The following is a 27574-nucleotide window of genomic DNA, read 5'->3' on the forward strand; positions in this document are numbered from 1 at the left end:
GGTTTGGTGCTGTGACTTAAAATAGAGGCTGTATAGAGGCCTACACGTAAAAGAAATCTATAAATACTGGTGGATGAATTCTAAAATTATAGGTTATAGGGACACATGGTAAATTGTTGCGGATTGCCCGAGTCCCTTGCTGTACAATTCTTGCCTACGCAAGAAGTGCAAGAGCTCAGACATACTTATGTGCATCAGACTGTACTTCACCCGTGAGGCACAGTCTGATGGTTAGCATGGAATGAGATGATATCTAGAAAGTTAGCTTGAGCAAGATAATTAAGCACTCTTTTAAAGTTAAAAAGTGCATCTTCTGATAAGAACATCGAGGGATGGGGTGGTATATGGTGTGTGTAGAGTTCCTTAAAATGAGCTAATCGCTCTTGGTGAAGTTCGGGACATTGAATGAGGATATGTAGGACGGTTAAGTTCTCACCGCAGCGTATGCACGTCGGGGGGTCAGTAGCAGTCAATAGGTGTTTGTGTGTGCCATAAGTGTGTCCTATTCTGAGCCGTGCTAGGACGACTTCGGTGTGCCTATCAAGCTTCAGTGGGAAAGGTTTGCTTAATCGCGGTTTAAGCAGGTGCAGCTTATTTTCCACTTGCTTGTCCCACTCAGCTTGCCAATGGTTATGAAGCACCTTTCGTACAGCAGGTTTCATATCTACACCAGGTACCCAGCTTACATCAATAATATCCCGTTGAGCCGCTTGTCCAGCATTCTTGTCTGCCATTTCATTGCCTGCAATCCCAGAGTGTCCTGGCACCCAGCATACAACAAGAGCTAGGTTTTGTTTATATGCTAGGTGAATGTGTTTAAGGAGCATGTTTAATACAGGGTTTCGGCTTGTTTTGCCACAGGACAGGGCTGTGACAACACTTAAGGAATCTGTGTATATTATGGACTTTTGTATCTTGTGCTGCACTATGTATTCAACAGTGATCAGGATACCATACGCTTCGGCTGTAAAAATGCTGCTATGGTTATGTAAGGTTTTAGCGTTGGAGAAGTTTGGGCCATGGGCTGCACATGATACCGAAGTTGCCGACTTCGAAGCATCAGTGAAAAATGCCGTTGACCTATACTTGTCTTCAAGGGCCAAGAAATGTTGCTGGATGAGGGCACTTGGACAACTCTTTTTGTTCAGTTCTCTAAAGGACAAGTCACAGGTAACTGTACATTGTTCCCAGGTGGTAGGTTCAGCATTGTCACTTTCCTGTAGATCTGTGAAAAGTACTCCAAGTTTTTCCGCAACAGATATTACTGCCAACGGGAACGGTGGGGCGTGTGAAGGCCTGTTTAAGTACAACTGGTTTGTGGACTGATCACTTATGAGTGCTTTGCATGGGTGGTGTTTTAGTGACATGATTCTTATTGCATAGGTGACTCCCAGATATGTACGTTGATAATTCAGCGGCCACTGATCCGATTCTGCGTATAGACTTTGGACGGGGCTCGTCCTAAAGGCACCAAGAGCTAGGCGGATACCTAAGTGATAGACATGATCGAGTTGCTTAAGTGTTGTCTTTGAAGCAGACTGGTAAACAATACATCCGTAGTCTATGCGTGACAACACAAGGCTTTTAAAAAGAGATAGGAGGCAATACCTATCTGTTCCCCACGACTGATGGGATAAAATCTTTAAAAGGTTCATGGTTTTAAGACATTTCAGCTTCAACTGTTTTATATGCTGCGTGAAGGTTAACTTACTATCGAATGTTATACCAAGAAATTTTTGTTCTTTTCTATTTACCAGGTTTCTCCCATGCATGGTAATGCATGCGTCAGGACATACACCTCTTCGTCTGGAAAACAGCACACAGGAAGTCTTTTCTACATTGAATCGAAACCCGTTTTCGTCTGCCCATTTCGTGAGCCGATTAACACTCAACTGTATCTGGCGTTCACATATGGACAGGTTGCAAGATTTAAAGCTGATTTGGATGTCGTCCACATAGACGGAATACGATACCATTGAAGGTATAACAGAGCAGAGAGAGTTCATTTTGATTATAAAAAGTGTACAACTTAGCACTCCTCCCTGTGGTACACCGTTTTCTTGAATAAAAGTACGCGATAGTACATTGCCAATTCTAACGCGGAACTTCCTTTCAGATAAGTAATTTTGCAAAATATTCAGCATACTACCAGAAATTCCATAGGAAGACAGGTCTTGCAGAATACCGTATCGCCAGGCAGTATCATATGCCTTCTCAAGATCAAAGAATATAGATAGACAGTATTGGCTATGTACAAATGCATCACGTATATATGATTCAAGGAGAACGAGATTATCAGTAGTAGACCTCCCTCTTCGGAAGCCAGATTGGCGAGGGTCCAATATACCATTATATTCCAAAAAGAAGACAAGGCGTCGGTTAATCATCTTTTCAAATACTTTAAGTAAGCAGCTAGTGAGTGCAATAGGTCTGTAACTGTTAACTAAGGAAGGGTCTTTGCCGTGTTTGAGTATTGGTAGGACTATTGCTTCTTTCCAAAATGAAGGTATTTGACCAGTAGCAAATAGTCTTATTGTAAAGGCCTAACAGGCAGTTTAGGGTCTCATGAGGCAGATTGTTGATTATTTCATAAGTTATTGCGTCAGAACCTGGAGCCGAGCTACCACAAGAGCCTAGGGCAAGCTTGAGTTCATGGAATGTTAACGGTCTATTGTACCCTTCTGATGACTTGTTTGGACGCAGAGGAATATTTTCAGCTGTTCTTTTATGCTTTAAGAAAGTTTCGGAATAGTTTTCTGAACTTGATACTCTCTCAAAGTGCTCGCCAAGAGTGTTTGCTTGAACTTCTATTGACTCACCAGAGCTATTGACGAGAGGAAAAGGATTTGGACGTTGTCCTTTTAGTTTACGGACCCTATTATATACTTTGCTAGCGTCCGTGTATGAGTTTATTGAGGATAGGTAGCGTGTCCAGCTTTCTCTTTTGGATATTCGGCGGATACGGCGTCCATTTGCTTTGCAGCGCTTAAATTCTATTAGGTTTTCTGTGGTTGGATAGCGTGAAAATCTACTCCATGCTTTGTTCTGGCGCTTCTTTGCAGTTTCGCAGTCTTTGTTCCACCACGGCTTCGGATTGGGTTTATCTGTGCAGGACTGAGGTATACAGTTTTTAGCAGAACAGAGGATATGTTCACTGATGTAGCTAGCCAGTTCCTCTACACCTAGATGGTCCACTTCTTCTATGCACAGTTTACTTATGTTTCTAAATTTTGACCAGTCTGCACTATGAATTTTCCACTTTGGGGGGTAAGCTGGTCCATCGTGCCACTTCGTTGTTTCTAGGAGTGTAGGAAAATGATCGCTCCCATATGGATTACTGATAACTCTCCATTCCAGGTATGGAAGAAGTGACGCTGACCCTATTGCTAAATCTATGCATGAAAACGTGTTGTGTGTGGAACTGTGAAAGGTTGGCTCTGCCTTGTTAAATAGGCAGGCTCCAGAAGAAAGAAGGAAGTTCTCTATTGCCCGTCCTCTCGCATCACATCTTGAGTCACCCCAGAATGTGCTGTGAGCATTAAAGTCTCAGATTACTATATAGGGTTCGGGAAGTTGGTCAATCAGTTTTTCAAATTCTGCTGTGTCAAACCGTTCATCAGGCGGTATATATATGGAGCAAATCGTTATAAGGTGATTGAACAATATAGCTCGAACAGCCACTGCTTCAAATGAACTCTGGAGTGATACATGCTGGCATGCAACTGAATTTTGGACTATGATTGCCACACCACCTGAAGAAGAATTACCATTATTTCTATCTTTACGGAAAACTATGTACTGTTTTAAGAAGTTCTGGTGTGTAGAGTTTAAATGTGTTTCTTGAACACAGAACAGACGTGGCTGATATTCCGCTAGTAGATCTTTGATATCATCTAGATTGCGAAATAGGCCCCTGGCATTCCATTGAATTATTTGTGTAGCCATATCGAGGAAGATTTTGGTTGTCTGTGTTCAAGAGCACGTAGTAAAGATAGAAGGATATGTATACTAGGGCGGTAACCGTTTAGGTTACCGGACCCTTTGAGTAGTTACAGGAATTTTATCTCTCCTAGCGCGCTCCTGAGAGCGCTGATCTTTCGGCGTCGATGACGCCGGCGATTTTTGATCGACCTCCATAACCTTTTCCGAGGTGCTGGAGGATCGCGAACTAGGCGCTGAAACTCGCGTCCCAGGCCGTGGAGTTCGGATTAGCTTTGGGGCCTGCGGGACTGGAGTCGGCAGGTCCACTTTCGATGTTGATGGAGCAGCACTTGCTGCAGCCACCAGGGGGGCAGGCAGAGTGATTACCGGGCCACTGTCAGTGACCGCGGTAGACTCCCGAGGGATTTGTGACGCTGCCCCCCGTCGCGCCACCTCGGAAAAGCTCGTGTGATTCAGGTATGACAGACGTTTTCTTGCTTCGTGAAATGTTATATTTTCTTTGACCTTTAATGTAATGATTTCTTTTTCTTTCTTCCACTTAGGGCACGTTCTAGAGTAAGCTGGATGGCTTCCGTCACAGTTCACGCAATGTGGAGATGAGTCGCAAGTGTCTGATGCATGATCCTTCGAGCTGCATTTCGCGCAAGTCTGCCGTCCTCGGCATGTCTGGGAACCGTGCCCATACCTCTGGCACTTAAAGCACCGTCGAGGATTTGGAATGTACGGCCTTACACGTACTTTGATATAGCCTGCATCCACTGTACTAGGCAACACACTGGTACCAAAAGTTAGTACAATGTGCTTTGTTCGAAGTTGTTCGTTATTTCTGCGGATTAGAATTCGTTCTACTTTGATGACATTTTGATCCTGAAAACCTTCAAGCAGCTCTTCATTACTAAGGTCCATGAAGTCGTCTTCAGAGATTACTCCACGGCTCGTGTTCATGGTTCGATGTGCGGACACAGTGACCGCTACATCGCCTATGCATTTCAGGTCATTCATTTTCTCATATTGGATTTTATCTTTTAATTCAAGGAGTAGGTCTCCATTAGACATCTTTGTGGCTTTATATCCAGGTCCTATCGTGCTTGCAAGGCATTTCGCCACCAAGAAGGGGGAGAATTTGCGCACGCTTGTGTTGCTTTCACTGTGAATGACATGGTACTTAGGGAAATGTTCCTCATTGCTCTTCAAAAAGAATTGGAAGCTTGCATCGGTGCGCCCTCTTTTCAGAGGGCGATCAAGGGATAGTGGTTTACTTGAAGCCATATAGGGGTCTTGAGTTCGGCAGCAGCGCCAACCGCCCACCACCGAGCCCAACATGGGGACGGAGCAGATCCTATGTATAAGACAAGCCCTCGCCAGTTGTACGGTGCTGCTATAACCCAATCTGGAGTACCCAAGGTTGGCCATCCACACAAGGTTAACCCTCGCTGCCAGGAAATTCGGAAGTAAACAGAAGAGACGAGAAGACAGGAAAGATTGAAAGGAAGAGAAAAAGACGCAGAATGGAGAGGGGGATAGGAAAAGGCAACTGCCGGTTTCCCCCGGGTGGGTCAGTCCGGGGGTGCCGTCTACGTGAAGCCGAGGCCAAAGGGGTGTGTTGCCGCCGCCGAGGGGCCGTAAAGGTCCAAACACCCGGCATTGGCTCAACCCCCAGGATCCCCTTTTCCCCGGACACGGCTAAGCCGCGCACGCCTACACGCGGGAGGGTCCAACCCTCGTGTGCTCGGGTCCGTGGTGTCGCAACACACCAAACGCCTGCTTGCGCAGACGCCCCTGCGGGGGGAACACGGTAGAAAATGGGATAGTTTTGGTACCTGCGCATGTGACTGCACGACCGTGGGAACAAACAGGCGAAGTGGAAGAACATATCTCTTGCTTTGATGCAAAGTTAAAAAAAAAAAAACATGCAGACATTCCGTTCGTGCATTTTATTTATTCTCTAAACTTCAATTCGTCCATTCAAGCAACAGATTACACGAATAACAGATGTTGCCTTGAAAAATTCTCGAAGTCACGTGTTTCGATGATTGACATCACACTGCGGTCACGAGTACCTAGGCGCAGGGACACGAGCACGTCACCGTCAGGCTTGGAGCACAATCGCCGTGAGAAAAAGAGAAAACGGCGTTTGGATTGAAATTTCAGACCTTTCCACTCTACATAGCGATGCAATTCTTTGCAAACACAGTTGTTAGCGCGCATTGCATGCTCTGCGATTGTCATCTCAAAATGGCCAGACCTGGTCAGGGGCCTTTTAAGGTGCGTTTCAGCCTCTCAGTGAGCCTGTTCACAGCCTGCGGGTGATATGCAGTAGTGAGCTTGTGCTCCACAGAACAAGAACAAAGGAGGCCATCGACAAATTTGGACAAGAGGTAGTGGCCTCGATCTGTGAGCAGGTTCCTAGAGGCACTATGATGAAGCATAATGTCATCAAGTAGGAAATCAGCGACGTCGTGGCACAACTAGACGGCAAATCTTGCGTGATGGCATACTGCGTAGCATAGTCGGTCGCAACTGCGACCCACCTGTTCCCTGAAGTAGACGTAGGGAATGAGCCGAGGAGGTCAAGGCCAATGTGGTAGAATGGCTCCTTAGGTATGTGAATGGGCTACAGAAGGCCTGCAAGCAATGCCGAGGGCCATTTACGTCACTGACAAAGATCACATGCAGCAACGTAGCGTGAAATAGATCGGTACATACCAGGCCAGAAAAACTGCATGTGGTCGTACATGCGGGATAGTCCAAGATGGCCAGCGGTTGGAGCATCATGGAGTTTTTTGAGAACAGTGCCATGAAATTGTTTGGGGAGAACAAGCAGCTCTGGGCCGTTGGGAGTGGTACTACGACGGTAAAGAATATCGTTGTGAAGCTCAAACAGACGGAGCAGTGGGTTGGGCTGACCAGAATGGAGGCGGTCGATTATAGATCGTAACGAGTCATCACTTTTCTGTACAGCACGGATGTTGGCTAGATCTGAAATAGCCATGACGAAGTCACTGGTATCACATTCGGCAGTGTCGGGATGGTCGACAGGGTAGCATGATAAAGTCATCATCTTGGTGCACCCAGCCAGACTTACACAGAACGTCAAAGGTGTACTCCTGTAGCCATAAAGCCTAGCGACCAAGCCTGCCTGTAGGATTCTTCAGTGACAAGAGCCAGCAACGGGCGCAGTGGTCCATGATGACAGAAAATTTGTGGCCATTTAAGTAAGGGCAGAATTTGGCCACAGCCCAGACTAAAGCAAGGCATTCGCGCTAAGTTATAAAAAAATTCTGCTCTGACAACGAGAGAAGGTAGCTGGTGTAGGCAATGACACATTCCTGGTCATTCTGGTGTTGGGCGAGGACTGCACCTATGCCGTGGCCACTAGCGTCGGTGCGAACTTCTGTAGGGGCCGATGGGTCAAGACGTGCCAGAATGGGTGATAAGGTAAGTAAACTGACCAGGGTGGTGAATGCGGTAGTTTGCTCATGACCCCAAGAAAAAAAGACGTCTTTCTTGAGTAGGTCAGTAAGCGGCTGGGCAATGTCAGCAAAATTCCTGACAAAGCGGCAGAGGTAAGAGCACAAGACGACAAAACTTCGGATATCTCTTGATTGAGCAAGGAACAGGAAAGTCTTGGACAGCACGCTCCTTGTCGAGGTCAGGTTGGACACCACTAGCACTAATAAGGTGACCAAGAACAGGGATGCGACAATGAGCGAAAGAACCCTTAGCAGAGTTGGAGGCCAGCGCAGCGAAACACATAGAGAATGGTCGACAGGTGAGTCAGGTGGTTCTCAAAAGTAGGCAAAAAGACAGCCACATCATGTAGATAGTGACAACAAGTAGACCACTTATAGCCCCTAACGAGAGAATGCATCATTCACATGAAGGTTGCAGGGCCATTACACAATCCAAAAGGCATATCCTGTAAAGTCCATATGGTGTGACGAACACAGTCTTCTCGCGGTCCATGGCATCAACAGTAATGTGCCAGTATTTAGAGTGCAGGTCAATGGAGGAAATATACGTGGAGGCTCCGTGGAGGCAGTCCAAGACATCATAGATTCAGGGCAGTGGGTATACGTCCATCCGCGTCATGTTCAAGTGTTGGTAGTCAACACAAAAGCAGCATCAGCTGCCATCCTTCTTTTTGACTAGCACCATAGGGGACGCCCATGGACTGGAAGGAGGTTCGACAATGCCTTTTGTGAGCATTATGTCAACTTCGCCTTGGATCACACGACGTTCTGCAAGAGAAACATGATAGGGACAGCACGCCATCAGCATGCCATAGGGCTCACGTCCCCTGTTTCGATCCGATGCTGGACAACAAGACGTTTGGCTCAGGGAACGATCGTTGAAGTCGGATATGTCATGGTACAACTCCAGGAGGCGGCAAAGGTCAGTAGCTTGAGCAGGAGATAGGTCAGCAGGGATCATTCTGACAAAGGCATCGCACGGTGAATTGTTTGTGGAGCAAATGAAGGATGAACTGGAGGGACTGATGGGATCCAAGGTGCAAATTTCGCAGCCTTCGGCAGCAGTGATGGCAGTGACAAGCCTGCCAGAATCAGTTGAGGAGAGGTGCTGAAGTTTAAAATGGGAATGGAGATGCGATTGCTGGTTACAGTCACAATGGTTTTTGGGCGTGATGACGCTTTTGGCAAGCAGAACATCTGTTACCAGGGAGAGAGCGTAATTGGCATCAGCCACAGGAGGGCTCGAGATCATGGAAATATACATGGCGACTTGGGGAGAAATGCGCACATAGTCGAGAGAGCAGAGACGGGCCGAAGGCATGGTTGGAGCATCGGCTAGGTGAGGTAGTTCGAGCTGCAGGAGACGAGTCGCACAGTGAATTAGGGCAGAATAAGTTGTTAGAAAGTCCATATCAAGTACAACGTCATAAAGACATTGCTCAAGAACGACAAATAACACAGTTGGGTGACTGGCGATCGTGATGCAGGCCATGCACATCCCAAGGACAGAGAGAATTCCTGTATCGGCCATTCTTGGAGCAGAGCTTGGAGCCGATGTTGGCGCCATACGACTATAGTGTCGTGGTTCACGGCCGTGCTTTCGCCAATGATCAACCTCAAGATCACGTTGTGTCGTTTCTTGAACCGCTCAAGCCAGCCATTGCTACACTTGAAATCTTTATGGCCTATTTGGAGGGCAAGAGCTTTGGCTTTTGCAGTAAGTGCAGGTCCATGTACGGGGGGATTTGCACTCCTGGCATTTTTCAGCCACTGTAGAAGTGCACCTTCCACTTTGGGGTATTTCGAATTGCAATTCCTCTTTCTCTTCGCCGAGAAGTTCTTTTCAAAGCCATCCAGCACGGCTTTCTTGTTTTTCAATACAGTTGATAAAGTAGGCAGCGGTATGCCCAATTCCTTCGCAATGTCAGTTTTCTGTGGGCTGCCTTTTTCCACTTGTTTTATCACCAGAACTTTCTGCTCCAAAGTCATACACCTTGGCCCGGAGACTGAAGGAGCCATTTATCACTGTAGACCACAAAAGCACAAGCGAGGCACGCATAACAAAGCACTCCAAATAACACAGAATCACATGGCCTGCAGCACGTATACAAATGCAGGTGCCATCGGCGCCAAAGTGACTAAACGTGGCGGGTGGCACAGAAGGCAGAAGCTTCAAAATGTCATCAGGGCACCTGGCTTTCCTTGTCAGTGCGCACTGGTGATGGCAATGGTTGCAATGTCGGGCTTGGCATCAGCTTCACGTGTAGCGGAAGAAAGGCAATTGGAGTTGTGAAGACCAAGAAGGAGGAACTGCAGAAGGGCACCTGTTGGTGGAAGATTGTGCTTGGGAGGGCAGGCCAGAAGAGGGCAGCTTTGGAGGAGCAGCAATGTCGAAACTGGCAGCAAGGAGGTGAGGAGTTGACATGAAGGCGAGTCAGAGGAATGCCCAAACGTCCAATCGGCTTGCAGACAGGAGAGCGAGTGAGGAGGGGAAGCCAGTGGCCGCTTTTATGGCTACAGAGGTCACGGAAGACTATGACAGTATCGTGCTGGAAAGCGCCGCAAATGCAGCGGCTCGAGTCTGAGGTTGTGTTTGTTGTGCTCAAAAAACGATTAGCTGCTCATTGTGAGTATGCAGCGCGATTGTGAAAACTGAATTGTTTTGCAGTAGGGGCTTTGTGTGATCACTGGACAATTTTTTCCCGAGGTGTGCAGCCGTGAAGTTTGCAAAACGAGAGTTTTTCGGTGTACCGTTGTCGACGACACTGTGCCAATTCAGCGGTACACACACCGTTGCATCCGTGTCATTGACAAATGTCTAGGGTGTGGGGATGCGTGACTCTCACGCCTCCCCTGTGACCATACGCGCGAACGACCAGGCGTTGGGATCCAGCATGGGGCGAACATATTCGCTCGCTATCCGGTCGCGGTGAGTCGGACTTCTAGATTTGTCGCGCGCCCATCGGCATGTTTTGTGGATAGCAACTCGGCTAGCAGGCATTGATCTATGAAAGGTGCAATAAATGCCCTTGCGATTGTTTGCACTACTGTGTTGTCGTTCCTTTGTCCCAAGAGCACGGGTGTGAGAACCCCACAAGGGAAAAAATTCAATGACCTTACCACGCATTTAGACCGTTCGTCTAAAGTTGCATGGCTCGAATCCAGCATGACCGGCTCGAGAGAATCACCGAGGAAACACTAGCTTGCATTGACTCGCCATCTTGACGGCCTGACTAGCTGCTGGTGATGCTCAGATTTTTTTTGTTTTCGGCAAGTTATCGGTCAATTTGCATCGTCAAAAGTGTAAAGAAGCTAGGGGCACTGTTTTATTGCGATGTAGGCCAATTATGGTGAGCGGCGAGCAAATTTCTAGACTGGCTTTGCCAAAATCGTCATCCTGATTGGTTAACGTAGCTCCTCGCGCCGAACATTGCACTTATAATCGCAGCGAAACTTCTTTTGTGCTTTTCGGCAAGTTTCAGTGCCAGAAGTGCTCATCAACTTTGCTCATCGAGCGTACCCCAGGGAATGCTTCCATTCGCCCTGTAGTAAACAGCTGGGAGCACATGGCACTTGCTTGGTACCTGTTACTAGGTGGTCATCGGTCGTGGGTTTGGTACTTTTATGGGCTGTTCTGTGCCTGCATGACACTAATTCGTTGGAGGTATTAATTTGACACTGCACATGCAAAGCAACTCAGCAACGGTGATGCCTCCACTCGCCACTTCGCTCTGAGCAGGTCAAGCTCTTCAAGGACTTCAAGTAATGTGGCTTAAAATGCATGCATTTGGGTCGGGACCGGAATTCGAATAAAGCAATATATTGAGTAAGGCGATTTTGTTATAATGAGGGATTACTGTAACTTCTTTGGGGAATTCAATGAAAGTATTTTTTTTTTGCAGTACAGATACACTGCAATGCACGGTTTTATGTGATGAGCCTGCAGCTTTCATTGCACTGGCACCTTGTTCTTCCTATTGTGTTTTCCAACTAAACGCTGCGGACTTCGAAATTTACGCTGTATGTGGGCGTTTTTTTTGAAGAAAATGGACCTTTTTCAGCTATGGGGCTGAAGCTCCTTTCATTGCAGCAGGTTTGGTTTATGCAATGAAGACACGTTATTGCAACCACATTTTAATAGTGCAACACACTGCGCTCACATATTGCAGTCACAAAATATACAGTTGCCGACTGATTTTTCGGACTCCAAAAATTTGGACATGCTCGATTATTGTCTGCTTCACGGCATCGCCGTTCTTACAATAGACCATAATGTATAACAACTGCCAAAAGTTCGGACACCTCCTCGCAACCTCTCGTCCGATTTTTCGGACACTCCTTGAGCCAACTCGATTGAGAGCACCATGCACCGACTCTGACCAAGGTTCAACTTGCTGAATGCCATTTTTGTTTTGAACGGAGCCTCCTTGCTGTCGCACGATGTGGTGCTACTGCAAATCCCCGCTCATCATCATTGTTCTGCCTGCTTCGATAGAGCAATGCCTTTGGATAGAGTGCGTACAGCAATTCCGGTCTCAGCTTAGTAGGCTATGTCAAGACAATTCAGCAACTGATTTGTTTCTTTTTTCGTGCACGACGCCGCGAGTAAGGTACGTTTTTCGTTTGTGCGACTGGTGTCAGCATGATGGCGTGACGGCGTGGTGGTGTTTGCTTTGTGTGCTGTGTCGAGGTTGCGGTGATCCAACGCGGCATACGGAAACATCGTGTCAAATGTCTAATGGTGCCGATATGCCCGCGCAAACTACGCTGGGGAATGCCGGAAAGCGGGTGCCGGGAGGCCTAGGATTTGTCACCTTCCGATGTGCTCCCTACTGACGCCGAAAATGTCCTGCCGAGACCTGTGCAGCGGTTGCACTGCAATTTCGGACACAGTCTCCTTTCACAGTTTCACAAGTGCTGACACTGCTGTACTGACATGCGCAGGACTCGACAACGGCAAGATAATTAATCAGGTTTCTGCTGTACCGCCGGGCGATGATTCCGAGTCGGAAGATGACGCACAATGTGCTATGCTGCCGTCGCAGGCGGAGCGTGTACAAGCAGCGACTGTGCTTTCAGCTGCCTATAGTGACCGTACGACCCTCCCCGAGATTCAGGCTTATCTGATTGTGTGTAAACGGAACAGCGTGCAACAGCGCATTCACGATTTCTTCAAGACTACTGCTGAGCCCATAAAAGTGCGTGGAAATAAAGGATTTTTTTTTTTCTTAATCTGCTTTTTTGGACACCTGTTTATTCGGACATTTCTGCAGTCCCCCTGAGGTCTGAATAAACGGTCGGCGACTGCATGTATGTGTGTGTATATATATATATATATTGATACAGTAGAACCTCATTGATACGGTCCCATTATGTACGTGCCAACTTTCACCATAGAGAACACACTAAATGATCCAATAGAGTTATGCTCATATTTTACCAGTTCATAAGTTCCCACAAAGCATGATTTTTTGGCACCAATGTACAGTATGTCGCCAAACTGCGATCGTATGATATGTTTTCCGGCCGACAGATTTCAGTTAAACAAGAAAATGCGTGATGCTCGCGCAATCGAGAACAGTATATAACTGCCCGCTGCGGCAGCTTCACCGCAATACTTGCCCGCCCGTCTCCAGTGAAAATGCTGGTGTGCACTCAGTTTCTCATTTCGGTACCAGCAAAGTTCCTCCTGGGTCATTGCACATGGCATTCACAGCTATCACTACCAATAATATTGTGATAAGCATCATTGCCTATCTGTTTCACGGCGCGTGGTACCGTCGGAAACATGGCGCACACGTTTATTAGACAATAACTGAAATGCGCCGCCCTTCCCTGCTGCAAACTGCGATCCTATATGATTTCCGGCCGCTAGATCCCATGTGAACAAGAAGAGGCACAAGGCGTGCGCGGTTGAAAACAGTGTATAGCCGCCCGTCTCACATGAAAACGATGGTGCACACAGCTTCTTATTCCAGTATCAGCAAATCTCCCCCCGGGTCATTGCACGCCACATTCACAGCTATTGCTGCCAAACCTAGTGCAATAAGGATCTTCACCTATCCGTTTTACAGCGCATGGCGCATAGTGTCATTGGTAGCGTACTGTACCTTTTTAGTAGGCAATAATCCAAATGCGCCACCGTTCCCTGCTGCAGGTGGCGCGATGTGGGCATCACCTTTCGCTTCGGCGGCATCCGGTGTTGCCAACCAGCTTGATTTCGTTTTGGTTGCCCGTTGCCCTCTTAAAACACCACGCAATACGAAAACAACAAAATGCCCCTCAGGCCGCCAAAGCACCACCAGCTCGACGCGTATCGGCGTCTCATGCCACAACGATTCGCACGACGCTTCGCATTACAATAGTTGAGTCTCGAAATTTTTAGTTGCGGATCGTATGCTCTCCCGGTTAGTACGTCTTTTTTCGCGGTTATTTCCAGAACGTATGAATGAGGTTCTATGTACAGTCGAACCCGACTATATCGAACCCGTTTACATCGAATCATTCTTTATATCGAACAATCTGTGGACACGGTATAGTTACAATGAGTATATATAGGAAAAATTCCGCTTACATTGAACAACAATAGCAGCGACTCCCGATATATCGAACGTCAAGTGGTGGAAAAGTGCCCCAGAAGTTGGCTTTCCCTCGCGGCAGTGGGGAAACCCGACGGCGCGGCTCTATTTAACTGCACTGCCTCGGACGAGCCGTTGACACCCCCCTGCAAAAAATTATCCTGGCCCGCCCACAGCGCTTGCTCAAACAGCCAATCAGAATCTTTTGTGCCCTCGTCGTGCAAGATGGCGAAAGTGCGAGTTGTCTCGCTGCTTTTCTGGTTCATTGTGTGTGCGCCTTGTGGGCCTTCTTCTGCAGTGTTGCCGTGATGAAGCGGCAGAATTCGCCTTTCGTTGTGAAGCTCGAAATCATAAATCGGGTCGAATGCGGTGAGAAGTCGAATGTCCCTGCAGCGTGCAAGATTTTGAGGAGCACTCTCAGCACGATCTTGAAGAATAAGGGGGAGATAAGGGCTAAAGCGGCCAAACTCTCGACCTGATGCCCGTGGCGCCCGACGCGTACGCACGGCCGTGTGCGAGTGGTTCATCCGAAATTGCCTCAGCCGTGCTGGCTTTCGCGTGCTCGGTGATGACTGCAAATTCTGATGAATGCGACGAAGCCATTGCCAGTGTTGCCGAAGTTTGGAGCGAGCTGTCAGAATTTCCGAAAGCTGTTGACGAATCAACGGTGGACGAGTTTGTGAGTGCAAATGATGGTGTCACAACCATGGGAGAGCCCGAAAACGAAGACTACATTGACGACATCGTATCGAGCACAAGTGAAAGTGGGCACAATGAGGAAAGCAACGATGGTCCTTTGCCCACATCCTCCGAAGTGATTGGTGCACTCGCACTAGTCCGGTGCTTTTGTGGGAATACAGAAGGTTGCGGCCTCAGCTGCTCCGACCGACTCCTTAGAAAATGTGGAAAAGTGCGTGCGTCGCAGGCAGCGAAATTGCCAAGCAGAAGAAAATACAGGACTACTTCATGCGAAACTAAGCTAGGTTCATCAATAAAGTGACTTTATAAATCGTATGTGCTTTTATGAAATCCAATTATCTACCAGGCTTATATCGAATTATGCTCTATATCGAACTGATAGGCGTGTTTTTGCGAGTTCGATATAGCCGGGTTCGACTGTATATACATTTCAAAGCCTTGGTGGAGAAAACTGAGCTGTAATCAGTGCTTGGTACCAGTTCCTTTTGATTAGAATGGGCCATACTGTACATCAGCATTCTTAGGTGCCAAAGTCATTGACACCTAGCAACATTCATGGCCCAACAAGAGTAGACACACAAGCATATCTGGCAGCCAGTTTTCTTGCAAAAAATTTGTTAACAGTGAACCTTGCTAATTTCAAAATTGGATAAGATAGTTAACAAAAAATTGGGGGTTTTACATGCCAAAAACCCCCATCTGATTATAAGGCACGCTGTAGTAGGGTACTCCGGATAATTTTGGCCACCTGGGGTTCTTTAGCGTGCACCCAAATCTAAGTACAGAGGAGTTCTTGCCTTTCACCCCCATCGAAATGTGGCCATCGTGGCCGAGACGATCTCACGACCTCATGCTTAGCAGCGCAACACTAAGGCCACTGAGCCACCACGGCAAGTATCACTAAGATATTCTTCTTCAAAAAATTTGTTTCTGTGTTCAAGATCTACTCTCCATTATCAACACAGTCCTATGAACTGAGCACAAACTAAAGGAGCACCCGTTTAAGATGAGGTAACAATGCATTACTTCCAATGCACACCTCACATATTGTATACAGCTGCACACTGCCCTAAACTCCTAAATGCAGGACATTCTATGAAACATGTTTTTGTTTCAGGAGAACTTCACTTTGGCCTAGTTGGTATTTTCTGCATATCATATTGACCGCAAATAAATACGGGGACAGAGGGAGAAAACACATAAACAGCACGGGTGGTAACGCCCGTGCTGTTTATGTGTTCTCTCCCTCTGTCCCCGTCTTTATTTGTGGTCAATATGATATGTTTTTGTTTAACATAGACAAGATGAATTAGTAATGCTGCCTGTGCTTGAGCTAATAATAGACTGTGATGGCTATGAACACACCATCGCACCAGCAGACCACAACATGTGTTGCCAAGAAATGAGGACTGCTTTAAGACGCGGCCATCTTTAAAATTTTACAATACGTTGCACAGTGGTTACAATAATGCAATAAGAAATTATTTGCCAACCAAGTGTTGCAGTGAGAGAATATGAATATATTGTGCGTAAGCATAGTAATGAATACAAATGCTATTTACTCACTTCGGCCAAATGATCAACCTCCTTCTGGGACTCGCTGACCTTTGCGTGTAGAGACTCCACATCTCCAATATCTGCTGTGCAAGAAAAGGAAAATAGAAAAACATTCGGAATATGCTATAAGCTATCACGACTGTAAGCCAACTTACATATTGTATACATTTAAAGCTGTCACTTATCATTTGCTTCTACTGCCTGTTATGTGTAAGCTGCCAAAGTACTGCAGGTCTTTAAGGCACTACTCTTAAGATACGTATGAGAGATTAAAGCTCTGCAGCCTATAATAGAAGAGGTGTTCAAATAGTGAAGTTTTCTAATCGAACTGAATTGATTATTCCAGAAAAACAGCCTTTGAATATCGTATAGTATTCCCAATTTCTAAAGAAAGTGAAATGAGAAGTTTCATGGATCCAGTTAGGCAACAAAAGAACTGTTTACATTATATGAAACATGTAATGCCACTAATTACTGGATGTCAGTTAAAGTGAGCTTGTAAATGAGAAACAAAGTACAATCATATCTGGTACTGACAATGTCAGCAATGAAAAAAGGAACTGCATGTCTCTAGGTGCATGTAGTAGAGTGTGTTCGGAGCTCGGTTTAGAGGAGGCAAGTAATATACGTTTTGACAGGTTGAGAACGGAGAGTCGACTGGCTTTATTCCACAGTAAAACAAGTTTGCCAAGTGGCTGTGGTGGCGCCCCTGTCGGGAAGCCACCTCACTTCCAAGAAAGAGCAGGGGGCAATGACCCCCATCGTGGAGGCCAGGCGAGGTAACTGAATTTCTCAGTAGTGGGTGACAATGTGTAGTGATGGACGGTCGCTACAAGTGTACCGCTCATTGAAGGAGCCACACCCTTGCACATTGTTTTGAAAGAATCCTAACATGTTGAGATAGACCAGATAAATTTAGATAATAAATTATGGGGTTCTACGTGCCAAAACCATGACCTTATTATGAGACACACTGTAGTGGGAGACCCCAGATTAATTATGACCACCTGGGGTTGAACATCAACATATAAATATGAGTACATGAGTGTTCTTTCATTTCGCCCACACTGAAATGCGGCCACCGTGGCCAAGATTGCACCTACGACCTCAAGCTCAGCAGCGCAATGTCATAGCCCTGGGCTACCATAGTGAGTGAAAATAATATACTGTTTTGTCTAAATCCAGACAGCAAATTTGTAGGCTGCCTAAAGTGAGACATGCTTACTCAATGACTGGTAAATATAGTACACAGTGACCTTCTCCATGTGTTCGTTCAGTAACTGCACTGCCGGCGCATCGCAGTTTTCCTGACCAGAATCATTCAGAGGAGTCTCCACTTACATTAGTCTTTCTCATCACAGACTGAAAAAACCGTTTTCCCATATAGTATTTGAAGAAAACAAAGACTCAACAATAGTGAATTCCCTAATCATGTCATGTTTGTTTCAGTTATTTCAGTTAGAGGCCAAATGAAATGAAAGTTCACTTCGGCTAAATTTGTTACGAGTCCTCTATACAGTGAAAGCTCGTTAATTCGAACTTCAATAATTCAAATTTATGGATAATTCGAACTGTACGATTTGGTCAGGCCAAGCTCCACAGAAGTCTATGTATAAAAAAGTCCGTTAATTCAAACGCGGGAAGGTTCCCTCACCGATAATTCGAACTACGCTCGCCTGGCACACGGCCAGAGAAACGCGCCTACTGCCTACACACAAGGCAGTATTGCCTCCGAAACGGAGAGAACGGCGAGAGAAGGCAAAATCAGAAAAAAAAAAAAAATCTAACCGACGCAGGGTCAGCCAGAAGGCAGCGGCGGCTGCCGCCTCTCTGTTCTACGTAACCTCCGAGACTTCTTGCCCGTTGTGAATCTTGGAGGCTTTGCAAATCTTGTACAGCTGCTAATGTTGTGCGGAGATGGCACGGCAAGCGCCAAAGCACAGCGAATCAAGTACGTCGCAGCTGCGCTTGCAATCAAGAACCAACGAATCAGGGCCTTCGCCACCTTCACATGTTCAGCGTCTTTGTCTCGGCAGTCTTCATCGGTTGTGCACCTCTGTTTTCAGCTTAGGAGGTATCGGCCGTCGCGATTCATTGTGATGATGTTAAGCCTCGGCTAACGTTCGTTTCGGTGGACATCGGTGGTGTGGCACAGTCGGACCCAGAGCTCCGACTTGAAGATGGCGTGTGCCCGCGGCACACGCCATCACTTTCTGACACGCCAAATTTCTGACATGCCCGACTGCTTCCAAACCGCAGTGTACTGTTGCTCTCCTTCACTTTCGTTAGTTCGAACTGAAGCAGCTTCCCCTTGCGGTTTGAATTAACGAGCTTTTACTGTACCAGTGAAGCAATCTTGGCAAAGTCACAGGACTGGTAATTGCATAGTTTTTTGTTAGTAGCCTTTAAACAGCACCTAAGCAGAGAGCGTGTGCACTTGGTGGTTTTTGCTATGACTTGAATAGCGCCCAGGAAGCGGTTAAACAAGTGAACATAATCAGCAGCCCGAAGGAGGAAAGTGATGAGGAGGGGCACTGGCCTCCCCACCATTATAGTTTTCTGACATCAGCTTTGCCATGCCCCTATTTTGATTTTTTCATGCAACCCGGTTATAACAATTATCGGTCATAACAATGGAATTTTTGTGGCACTTGAATATTGTTATAAGTGGGTTCGACTGCACTTTCAAGTTGCTTACCATGGCCAGTATTAAACACTGTCAACATATCATAACAAATGTACACTATGTAAATTCATGACATTAATCATTGACAAGAACTGCCACATTAGCTCAGGTACCATTTACATTGGTAAAGGAGCTTACCAGTCTGCATTGAAGCATGTTTCTCAGTGCTTTTGATGCCCTTTTAAATTGAAAGCTCATGTTTATTTTTCACAGTACTCACTCAGTGGTAGCATCCATGCAGTGCATGAACACTGCATAAATGCTAAGGCATACAAACAAAAAAGGCAATTTCCTTATTAGATGCCCTTTGAAATTGAAACCTCATGTTTATTTTTCACAGTACTCACTCAGTGGTAGCATCCATGCAGTGCATGAACACTGCATAAATGCTAAGGCATACAAACAAAAAAGGCAATTTCCTTATTAGATGCCCTTTGAAATTGAAAGCTCATGTTTATTTTTCACAGTACTCACTCAGTGGTAGCATCCATGCAGTGCCTGAACACTGCATAAATGCTAAAGCATACAAACCAATAAGGCAATTTCCTTATTAGATGCCCTTTGAAATTGAAACCTCATGTTTATTTTTCACAGTACTCACTCAGTGGTAGCATCCATGCAGTGCATGAACACTGCATAAATGCTAAGGCATACAAACAAAAAAGGCAATTTCCTTATTAGATGCCCTTTGAAATTGAAACCTCATGTTTTTTTTTTTTCACAGTACTCACTCAGTGATAGCATTCATGCAGTGCATGAACACTGCATAAATGCTAAGGCATACAAACAAAAAAGGCAATTTCCTTATTAGATGCCCTTTGAAATTGAAACCTCATGTTTATTTTTCACAGTACTCACTCAGTGGTAGCATCCATGCAGTGCATGAACACTGCATAAATGCTAAGGCATACAAACAAAAAAAGGCAATTTCCTTATTAGATGCCCTTTGAAATTGAAACCTCATGTTTATTTTTCACAGTAGTCACTCAGTGGTAGCATCCATGCAGTGCCTGAACACTGCATAAATGCTAAGGCATACAAACAAAAAAGGCAATTTCCTTATTAGATGCCCTTTGAAATTGAAACCTCATGTTTATTTTTCACAGTACTCACTCAGTGGTAGCATCCATGCAGTGCATGAACACTGCATAAATGCTAAAGCATACAAACAAAAAAAGGCAATTTCCTTATTAGTGCAACATCATAAAGCATCAATGTTGTGTAACTTGCATGTACCTGCTTTGCCAACTTCTTTCCCTTGTCCAAAGTGCGCTGTCATATTATATCAACATTGCAACAAACGTGAAGTTCTTAAATACATTTCCTCTATTCAAGCAACCACAAAAGACATCGAAACCTACAGTGGAGGTGCCAAATTTCATCCAAAAGGACTTTTACATACATTAAAAAAATATAGACCTGCCAACCATAGAATTCAGAAAAACATTCCATTGAAGGCGAAACAATACTAATATTTGATGAAAAATACTAAAGATTGATTGATTATTCAGTATGTTGACTGTTCATGGTCTGTTCACAGAGTTTTTTCTGTAGGGGTGCTGTGAACAGGCATTCTGTTCTACAGTCACAGCAGCAACGATTTGCACTGCAGAAAAGCAAAAATGTTTATCAAGTTTATTAATGAAATATTCACCTAACAGCTGTCAACATTTTGATTACCATTGTACACTGGTTCTATCAGTTTATGCCACAGCCACATGGGTTGGTTCGTAAGATCAATCGGTGCAAAAAAATGGCCCATAATGTATCACTCGGCAACTGTATTTTTTTCTTGAAATTGGTTTTTGCTTAAACTGTGTGCAAATGAAAATAGCAGAAAATACATGTCAATATGACAATTGTGAAAAAGCACCAAAAGTTTGGCATTTTACGATAAAACCGTAAAAGCTGGCAGATATGAAAATTTGTGAAAACTCACTCGTGTCACCCTCTCCCAAAAGCTGCGCAAAAGGTTTGATATCCCCGGCTGGAACTAAGTTCCATGGCAAGCTCTGCAAAAAGATAAAAGTTACATGTTCAAGATAAAAGTTCATGATCCTTTCGCATGATTCTGCATAACTGCCGCTGTTTGCCAATTGCATCAATTTCCTCACACATGCATTGTTAGCACACACTGACATGCAGCAAATAAGCATTAACAGACAGCGTTCTCAGATTTCTCCCTTTTATCACACGGCATGGCTGTTTACAATAAGTCAAGAGCTACCCAGCCTACCTTTGCAGCGATCGGTGGTACTGGCGAGATGGATTCCGAGCCCTGTGTGAAAGAATGAAGGACACACATATATCAACCCAAATTGTGACATACCCTCGTTTCCTACTTTTTATTATCTGTCTCATGCAACTACAACATGCAGTAAGCCTGAATAAAGGAGACTGCAATGTGAACAGAAATAAATAAGTCTGGAGTAGGTGAAGGTGGATATACAGTCGAACCTATTTACAACAATATTCAAGTGCCAAGAAAATCTTATTGTTATAACTGATAATTCTTACAATGGGGTTGCACAAAAAAAGCAGTGTGAACAAACAATAAAGCATTTTATTTTGACAGAAAGAAGCACTGTAGAATCCATTTATAAAATTATTAAAAATACTCCTCAACTGTAACAATGAGCAGCTGTCTCACCCTGAACTTTTGTGCATGTTCTATGGCAAAATAAACCACTTACTACAATGTTCCCATGCAGCATTATAGGCTATAACAATTAAATCTAGCTACTACTGCACCGGAAAGGAAAGGAATGCGAAATTCAAGAAAAAAAAAAAAGAACATGAGCCAAATCACCACCCACATCTTTGCACCCCTCGTCGCACCAGTCGCCAATCAACCTTCTACCCTCTTGCGGACGTTGGCGGGGTGGAAGGGAGAGGGACGATAAAGGCGAGCCATGCAGGGTGCACGGCAAAAATGAGGGTGTTGCAAAGTGGCTTTGTTGTATTTTTTTTTCACTTATTTTATCTTTACTATTATTATCATTATTATTATTATTATTATTGAAGCAATGCCACGAAGGCATGCCGTGCAGGGGTGGGACACAAAGGCGAGAGAGAGAGTCAGCGAGTGAGTGAGTACGTGCGTGCGTGCGTGCGTGTCCCTCGCCGGCTCTCTGCCGTTCTCCCTCTCCAGAGCCACAGCTGCATGCTTCCTCCTTTCTACTGGACTAGTGCAAGTCACGTGACACGACGCATATCATTTTTTAGTTTTTTTTTTTCCTTGGAAGAAAAGCGCGCACTTTATTAGAAGGCTCGCCAGCACCTTTTTCATTGCAGCTGCATGCATGCATGCACACATGGCGGTGTACACTGTATGCAGTGCCTCTGTTGTGAGCGCACTGCATTTCCTACACCTGCATGCACTGCATGCATTGCAGGTGTAGGAAATGATTCAGTAAAAGAAGCCATTTTGTTTGCACTTTGGACAAGGAGGCGTGTAGCAAACATAATTTGAGTGCATCAGAGTGACTGCATAAACTTTAACGAACGGCCATACTTGTGTTTTGTGAGGGAAATAGGAAGCTCCAAAATCGACATGGATGATACGAGCTGTGCCACCCCATGCTTGTCAAACATAATTTATACAAGACTGTGCCTACATCGCAAATAGTAACGAACCATATTTCAGATGAGATATTCCGCGACATGGACTTTATGTTTGTTTGTTTATTTATTTATTTATTTATATGGCAGCCTTATTGCATAGCTATAGCAGGAGTGGGAAAAGCAGCAAATTAGCATAAACAAGGCAAACACAAGCAAAAAAAGAACACAGGTAGAACAAAACATGCGCAGAGCTGGGAAGGCCAGCGAAGATGGGGTGAAAATAATATAGTGCTTTGTTAGAATGCACAACACGTAACTTATTTGGGGAACTTAATGAAATTATTTTTTGCAGTACAGATTTACTGCACTGCATGGCTTTATGTGATGGAGCTATAGCTTTCATTGCACTGCCACCTTGTTCTTCCTATTGTGCTTTCCAACGAAATGTAAACGTTCGGTTTGTAGGTTTTATTATTTCTCTAAACTTTAATTCGTCTATTGAAGCAACAGATCAAACAAGTAACTGCTGCTGCCTTGAATAACTTTTAAAGTCAAGCACCACTGTAAGTGGCATCACAGTATGGTGAACTATATGTAGGCGCACTGACGCGATTGATGTTGACTCTCTGGCTGAGAGCACAGCGCTTATGAGGAGAAGGAAAACAGGGTGTTTAGTATGGAATTTCAGCTCTTTTCGCAGCACTTTGCAAGGGCTTTAATGAAGGCGAGTCATACGGGGCACAAAGGTGGGTGTGACAAAGGGGGTGCCAATCCCCTCCCCCCCCCCCCCTCTTCCCTCCAGGATTTTTCATTTAAGGGTCCAGATTTAATTGTTATAACTGATAAAATGGAATGGGAGCATTGCAAGCGGTTTATTTTACCACAGAATGCACACAAAAATTGACGAATAAAAAGTGTGTCCGATACATTCTTAAAACTGGCATCATTATAAGTGGGCTCAACTGTAGCTGATTCATGCATACTCTGAATTCCCCACATGCATGTCTGCAAAATACAACTGTTAAAAGGCACTGATGAGAAAATGCTTTATATGCTTCATAATGAATGAAATTGCAATGAAGCACTCTACTAAACCAAATTCTGACAAACTAAGTCCTAGCATGGTTTCCATTAAACCTTTATAACAAACAGTGCACAAAACACAGACAAAACCGTCTGTGGGCCTCAAGTGTGCCTGAGAGTGACCTAGCCTCGTGGCAGATAAGGACCTGTAATACAAATGCACTAAGTTGCAGCAGGCCCCTAGCTTCTTCATTCTAATTTCAACATAAAACCACATCTTTCCACAAAAAATTGATGGCTGTGTTGAGGTCACTGAGCCGACCTTGTGTTCCATTGCTGACTTGAGGGAGTGCAGGCAAGCACAAAATATTGTGGTCTATGGACGAACATGGCAAAATAAACTTGTGTTTTGAAGTAAAGGACAGGCTTTTGATCCAACCAGCAATGCCAGTGACAGAGCAACAACAGATGGTATCGGGCAACCATCTGCTAAGCCCCAGAAAATTCTCCATGGTGCTACTTAGGCAGCACCTGTGAGAGTGCCTTGAAATTAAGAATGGCCACCAGCATTTACAGCATTCATGCTGCCACCATATAATATTTCAAGCCCATTGCAATTAGTAGTTTCTGTGTAACTGTGTTGATGGCAAATATGGATTTGTTTCTTCTTCATGTAGCAGCAAACATCACTACAATAAAGGCAGATGTGCCAGAGCTTGTCATGTCAGCCTTTACTGAAGAGGCGTTTATGTGGGCCAATGTTTCTCCTTTTCTCATTTCATTTGAGACCTCGAGTGATGTCACAAACTCTGAGCATATGCAGAGGCAACAACAGCGCACCTCTCCCTGCTGGCGCTCAAGCGTGGTGATGTCGATGATGGCTGGTGCGTCCTCAAATGGTGAACTCTGACGTGGTAACTTCTGTTGCATCTCGGCAATTTCTTGCTTCAGGTCTTCGATAGTCTCCAGATGCGACTCTAAAGCACGTTTGTGCTCTGCCTCTTGCGCAGCCAATTTCTTCTGGAAGAAAGGCGAAGCAATTATTTGACACAGTCACCCTGGGCCAACACAGACTCTGAGAATAGAAGTAAATAAAAGCAACTTCACTGGTATGCTACTGACCAGCATACTGCTGAATCAGCAAAATGGAGCAAGAATGACAAAATACAAAAATAAAACAGTAACAATAAGAACACTGTGGCACTACAAGAACCTGAAAGTGTTAGAAGCTTCAGGGAGAAGATTAAACATAGTATGTAGTCCTCTAACTCTTTCTATACAAGGCTAGAGGAAATTGGTCAAATTAGTTGATGGCTTTTGATTGATCGATAGCTGCCAAACACTCTCAATGGAATTCTTCTACAAGCAACATTATAAGCTGTATGAATTGAAGACGGTACTTAAATATGTTTAATCACATTTTTCTGTCTCTGGCATACCGAAAAATAATAAAACTTCCAGAGAAAGTATCATTTAAATGAGCCTGGCCTCCAGTGCATGTCCTCCTTACCAAATGAAACAATGTAAAATGTGCACTTTGGCCAACTTGGCTGCTGAATTTTTATATGACGACAGTGATGAAGATAGTAAATTATGCCGATTTGCCCAATTTTCCATTCCGATTACTGCCATATTGCTGCGCCCCTGTCTGCTTCAAGCCACGGAGGTGATGAGATAGACAATCTGCTTGAGAGTGCATGCAGGCTCAATAGAAGAAGACTGCATTCTCTATTCTCGGGTGTGCTGATAGAGTACGACAGGACGACTTCTTGCAATTAAAGTTTCCATTCTCAGTGAACCACAACATTGGTGGAGGTGCTAGGTGCTGCACTCATTGCCCGATGATCAGGACTCCTTTGAGCAGCCCTACAACTAGCCCAGTGAGACATGCCCGCATTGAGACACCTGTGCACCGAGCAAGCCTCCGCCTGCAAGGTCTGAGCACAGAATTCGGTATCCTGCAAGGACCAGCCCTGTCAATGACCACCACTGCTCAAGGAACAGCATTGGCAAGCCCGACACAGGTGACGACTGAAAACCTTCGAATCCCCACGAGCTTACACAGTGGCGCGCATGAAGATGCTGAAGACTGGCTGGACCAGTATGAATGCGTGGCGAATTCTTATCACTGGCGTCCCAACCAGAAGCTCTCAAATGTGGACTTTGCCCTCGAAGGGAGAGCAAGAAAATGGTTCGTGAACTGCAAAGGAAACTTGCCAAACTGGGACGAGTTTTGCTGTCGGTTACTTGAGACCTTCGGCAATATGAATCGACGGGATAACGCTCAATGCCTTTTTGAGTCATGTATCCAAATGGCAAATGAGGGTGTCGCGATGTTCGCCGAAGACATGGCACATTTGTTTTGCCGCGCAGATCCCAAGATGACCAAGTCAAAGAAGCCGAGTTATCTCATGCGCGATGTCAAGGAACGGCTCTTTGCTGGCCTTGTATGCAACTCACCGACAACAGTGGACAAATTTATTAGAGAGGCCACACCAATCGAACAGGCGCAGCAGCAACGTCACCAGCAATATGAGCAGCACGCTAGTGGAGCACCTGCAGGAGCCACAGTATTAGTGGCCACCGACGTAAATTCTTTGCGCCGATTGATAAGGGAGATTATGCGTGCGGAGACTGCAATTGCAAAGCACACAGCGACACCGAAAGAGTTTACAGTTGCCTCCGTCACTGAAGTTGTGCACCAAGAACTCCGAAAAGCCTTTCAACCTCCCGAACCAGGCCTTGAGCCATGCTTCGATCTTACAGCTACAGCGCTTACAGCTATGCGGACGCTGTCTGGCGTCCACTGTCTGCAATACCGACGCAACAGTACCGCCACCGCCCACGTGTCACAGCCTGGGTCCAATGAGAGCCTTTTCGGCGGCCCCAACAGGTTCACAGGGCCTATATATGGCGCACCGCTGATCGCCAACCATTGTGCTACAATTGTGGAAAACCAGGGCACATTTTCCGCTTCTGCCCTCATCATCAGGCTGGCTACCAGGGAAATTTACCTGCCGCTATGTGCCGTCAGCTTGATCAAAGCCGTGGCCCTTTGGCGACAACTTTACAGGACGGCAAGTGAACTCCTTTGATACCCAGTCACGGTCGCCGTCTTTAAGACAGTTTTCATCACTGAAACGCTGCAGTTTTGGTGACGGGGTGGAAAGGAGGTCTCTCAGCCCACGGCAGGAAAACTGAAAGCAGCGATCTCCGGGTGGGGGGGGGAAGGTTGCAGGTAATCAGATTGCCAAAACGCCTCCAGTATTGCCAAGAACGCCACAGATCGGCGACCTATCGAAACAGAATGCCGACAAAATTGTGAATGCCGACTTCCCTGTAATCGTTGATGGGCACAAGTAATCGCCTTAGTTGACACTGGCACCAACTTTCCTATAATGAGTGAGATGAGCCCTTGGCAAACTAACTTAAGAAGGTTGAATCGTATGGAAGGGTCCTTCTATTCGAAATGCCGGAGGTCAGCTGATGACGCCTACAGGCAAATGTACGGCAAGACTCATGATTGGGCACATAGTTTTTGTCGCTACCTTTGTAATTTTACAACAGTGTTGCAAACAGCTCATACTAGGCATGGACTTCTTGCGGGAATATGGCGCTGTGGTCAACATACGTGACGGCTTGGTCACTTTTTCCGCTATTAAAGGCCCCTCACCAGCCCCATAGCAAATTTTGGTTATACACTGAAAGTTGTTACATGTACTCTAGGGGGCATTCTGCCGAAAAAATTTTTCAATCGGCTCATTAATAGCCAAGATAGAAATATTTCAATGCCGTGAACCCATGATTTCAGGAGGCAAGCCCCACTGCATAGCGAGACACTCTCTCCACTCGCCCCGTCTAGGCTCCGCAAGCGAAATCCTTTCCCTGCGTTCTCCCATACTAGACCTCGACGATCGCATGACGTGTACGTCATGGGCCCCGCCTTCATTTTTTTTATCCTCGCTTTTTTTTTTTTTGCAGTGCTGTGCATTTTTGCTGATGGCGTTGCACACAAGTGTTGTGATTGTCTGGTTTTGCGCAGTGCACGATTT

The 27574-nt window shown here is 45.5% G+C and overlaps 1 protein-coding gene and 1 long non-coding RNA gene across 10 annotated transcripts in view; one reads left to right on the forward strand and one right to left on the reverse strand.

Moving 5' to 3' along the window:
• Positions 1–27574, forward strand: part of LOC139061125 (uncharacterized) — a 401615-nt gene that overhangs the window by 140160 nt on the left and 233881 nt on the right. The gene's annotated exons all lie outside the window — the stretch shown is intronic.
• LOC139046687 (GRIP and coiled-coil domain-containing protein 2-like) overlaps positions 1–27574 on the reverse strand; it is a 159229-nt gene that overhangs the window by 43802 nt on the left and 87853 nt on the right. For 6 of the 9 annotated variants that reach the window (XR_011515182.1, XM_070540652.1, XM_070540664.1 and 3 more), the window contains 4 exons: positions 24363–24542; positions 21172–21213; positions 20875–20947; positions 16259–16332 (listed from right to left, as the gene is read on the reverse strand). Coding sequence is in view for 7 of the 9 variants with exons in the window: in XM_070540652.1 (XP_070396753.1) it covers positions 16259–16332; positions 20875–20947; positions 21172–21213; positions 24363–24542 (369 nt within the window). In the remaining 2 variants the exon portion in view is untranslated. The remainder of the gene's footprint in view (positions 1–16258; positions 16333–20874; positions 20948–21171; positions 21214–24362; positions 24543–27574) is intronic. The other 3 variants (XR_011515183.1, XM_070540660.1, XM_070540661.1) reach the window with 2 other exon arrangements.

Source organism: Dermacentor albipictus, chromosome 1 (genome assembly GCF_038994185.2).
Source record: "Dermacentor albipictus isolate Rhodes 1998 colony chromosome 1, USDA_Dalb.pri_finalv2, whole genome shotgun sequence".
Lineage (NCBI taxonomy): Eukaryota > Metazoa > Arthropoda > Arachnida > Ixodida > Ixodidae > Dermacentor > Dermacentor albipictus.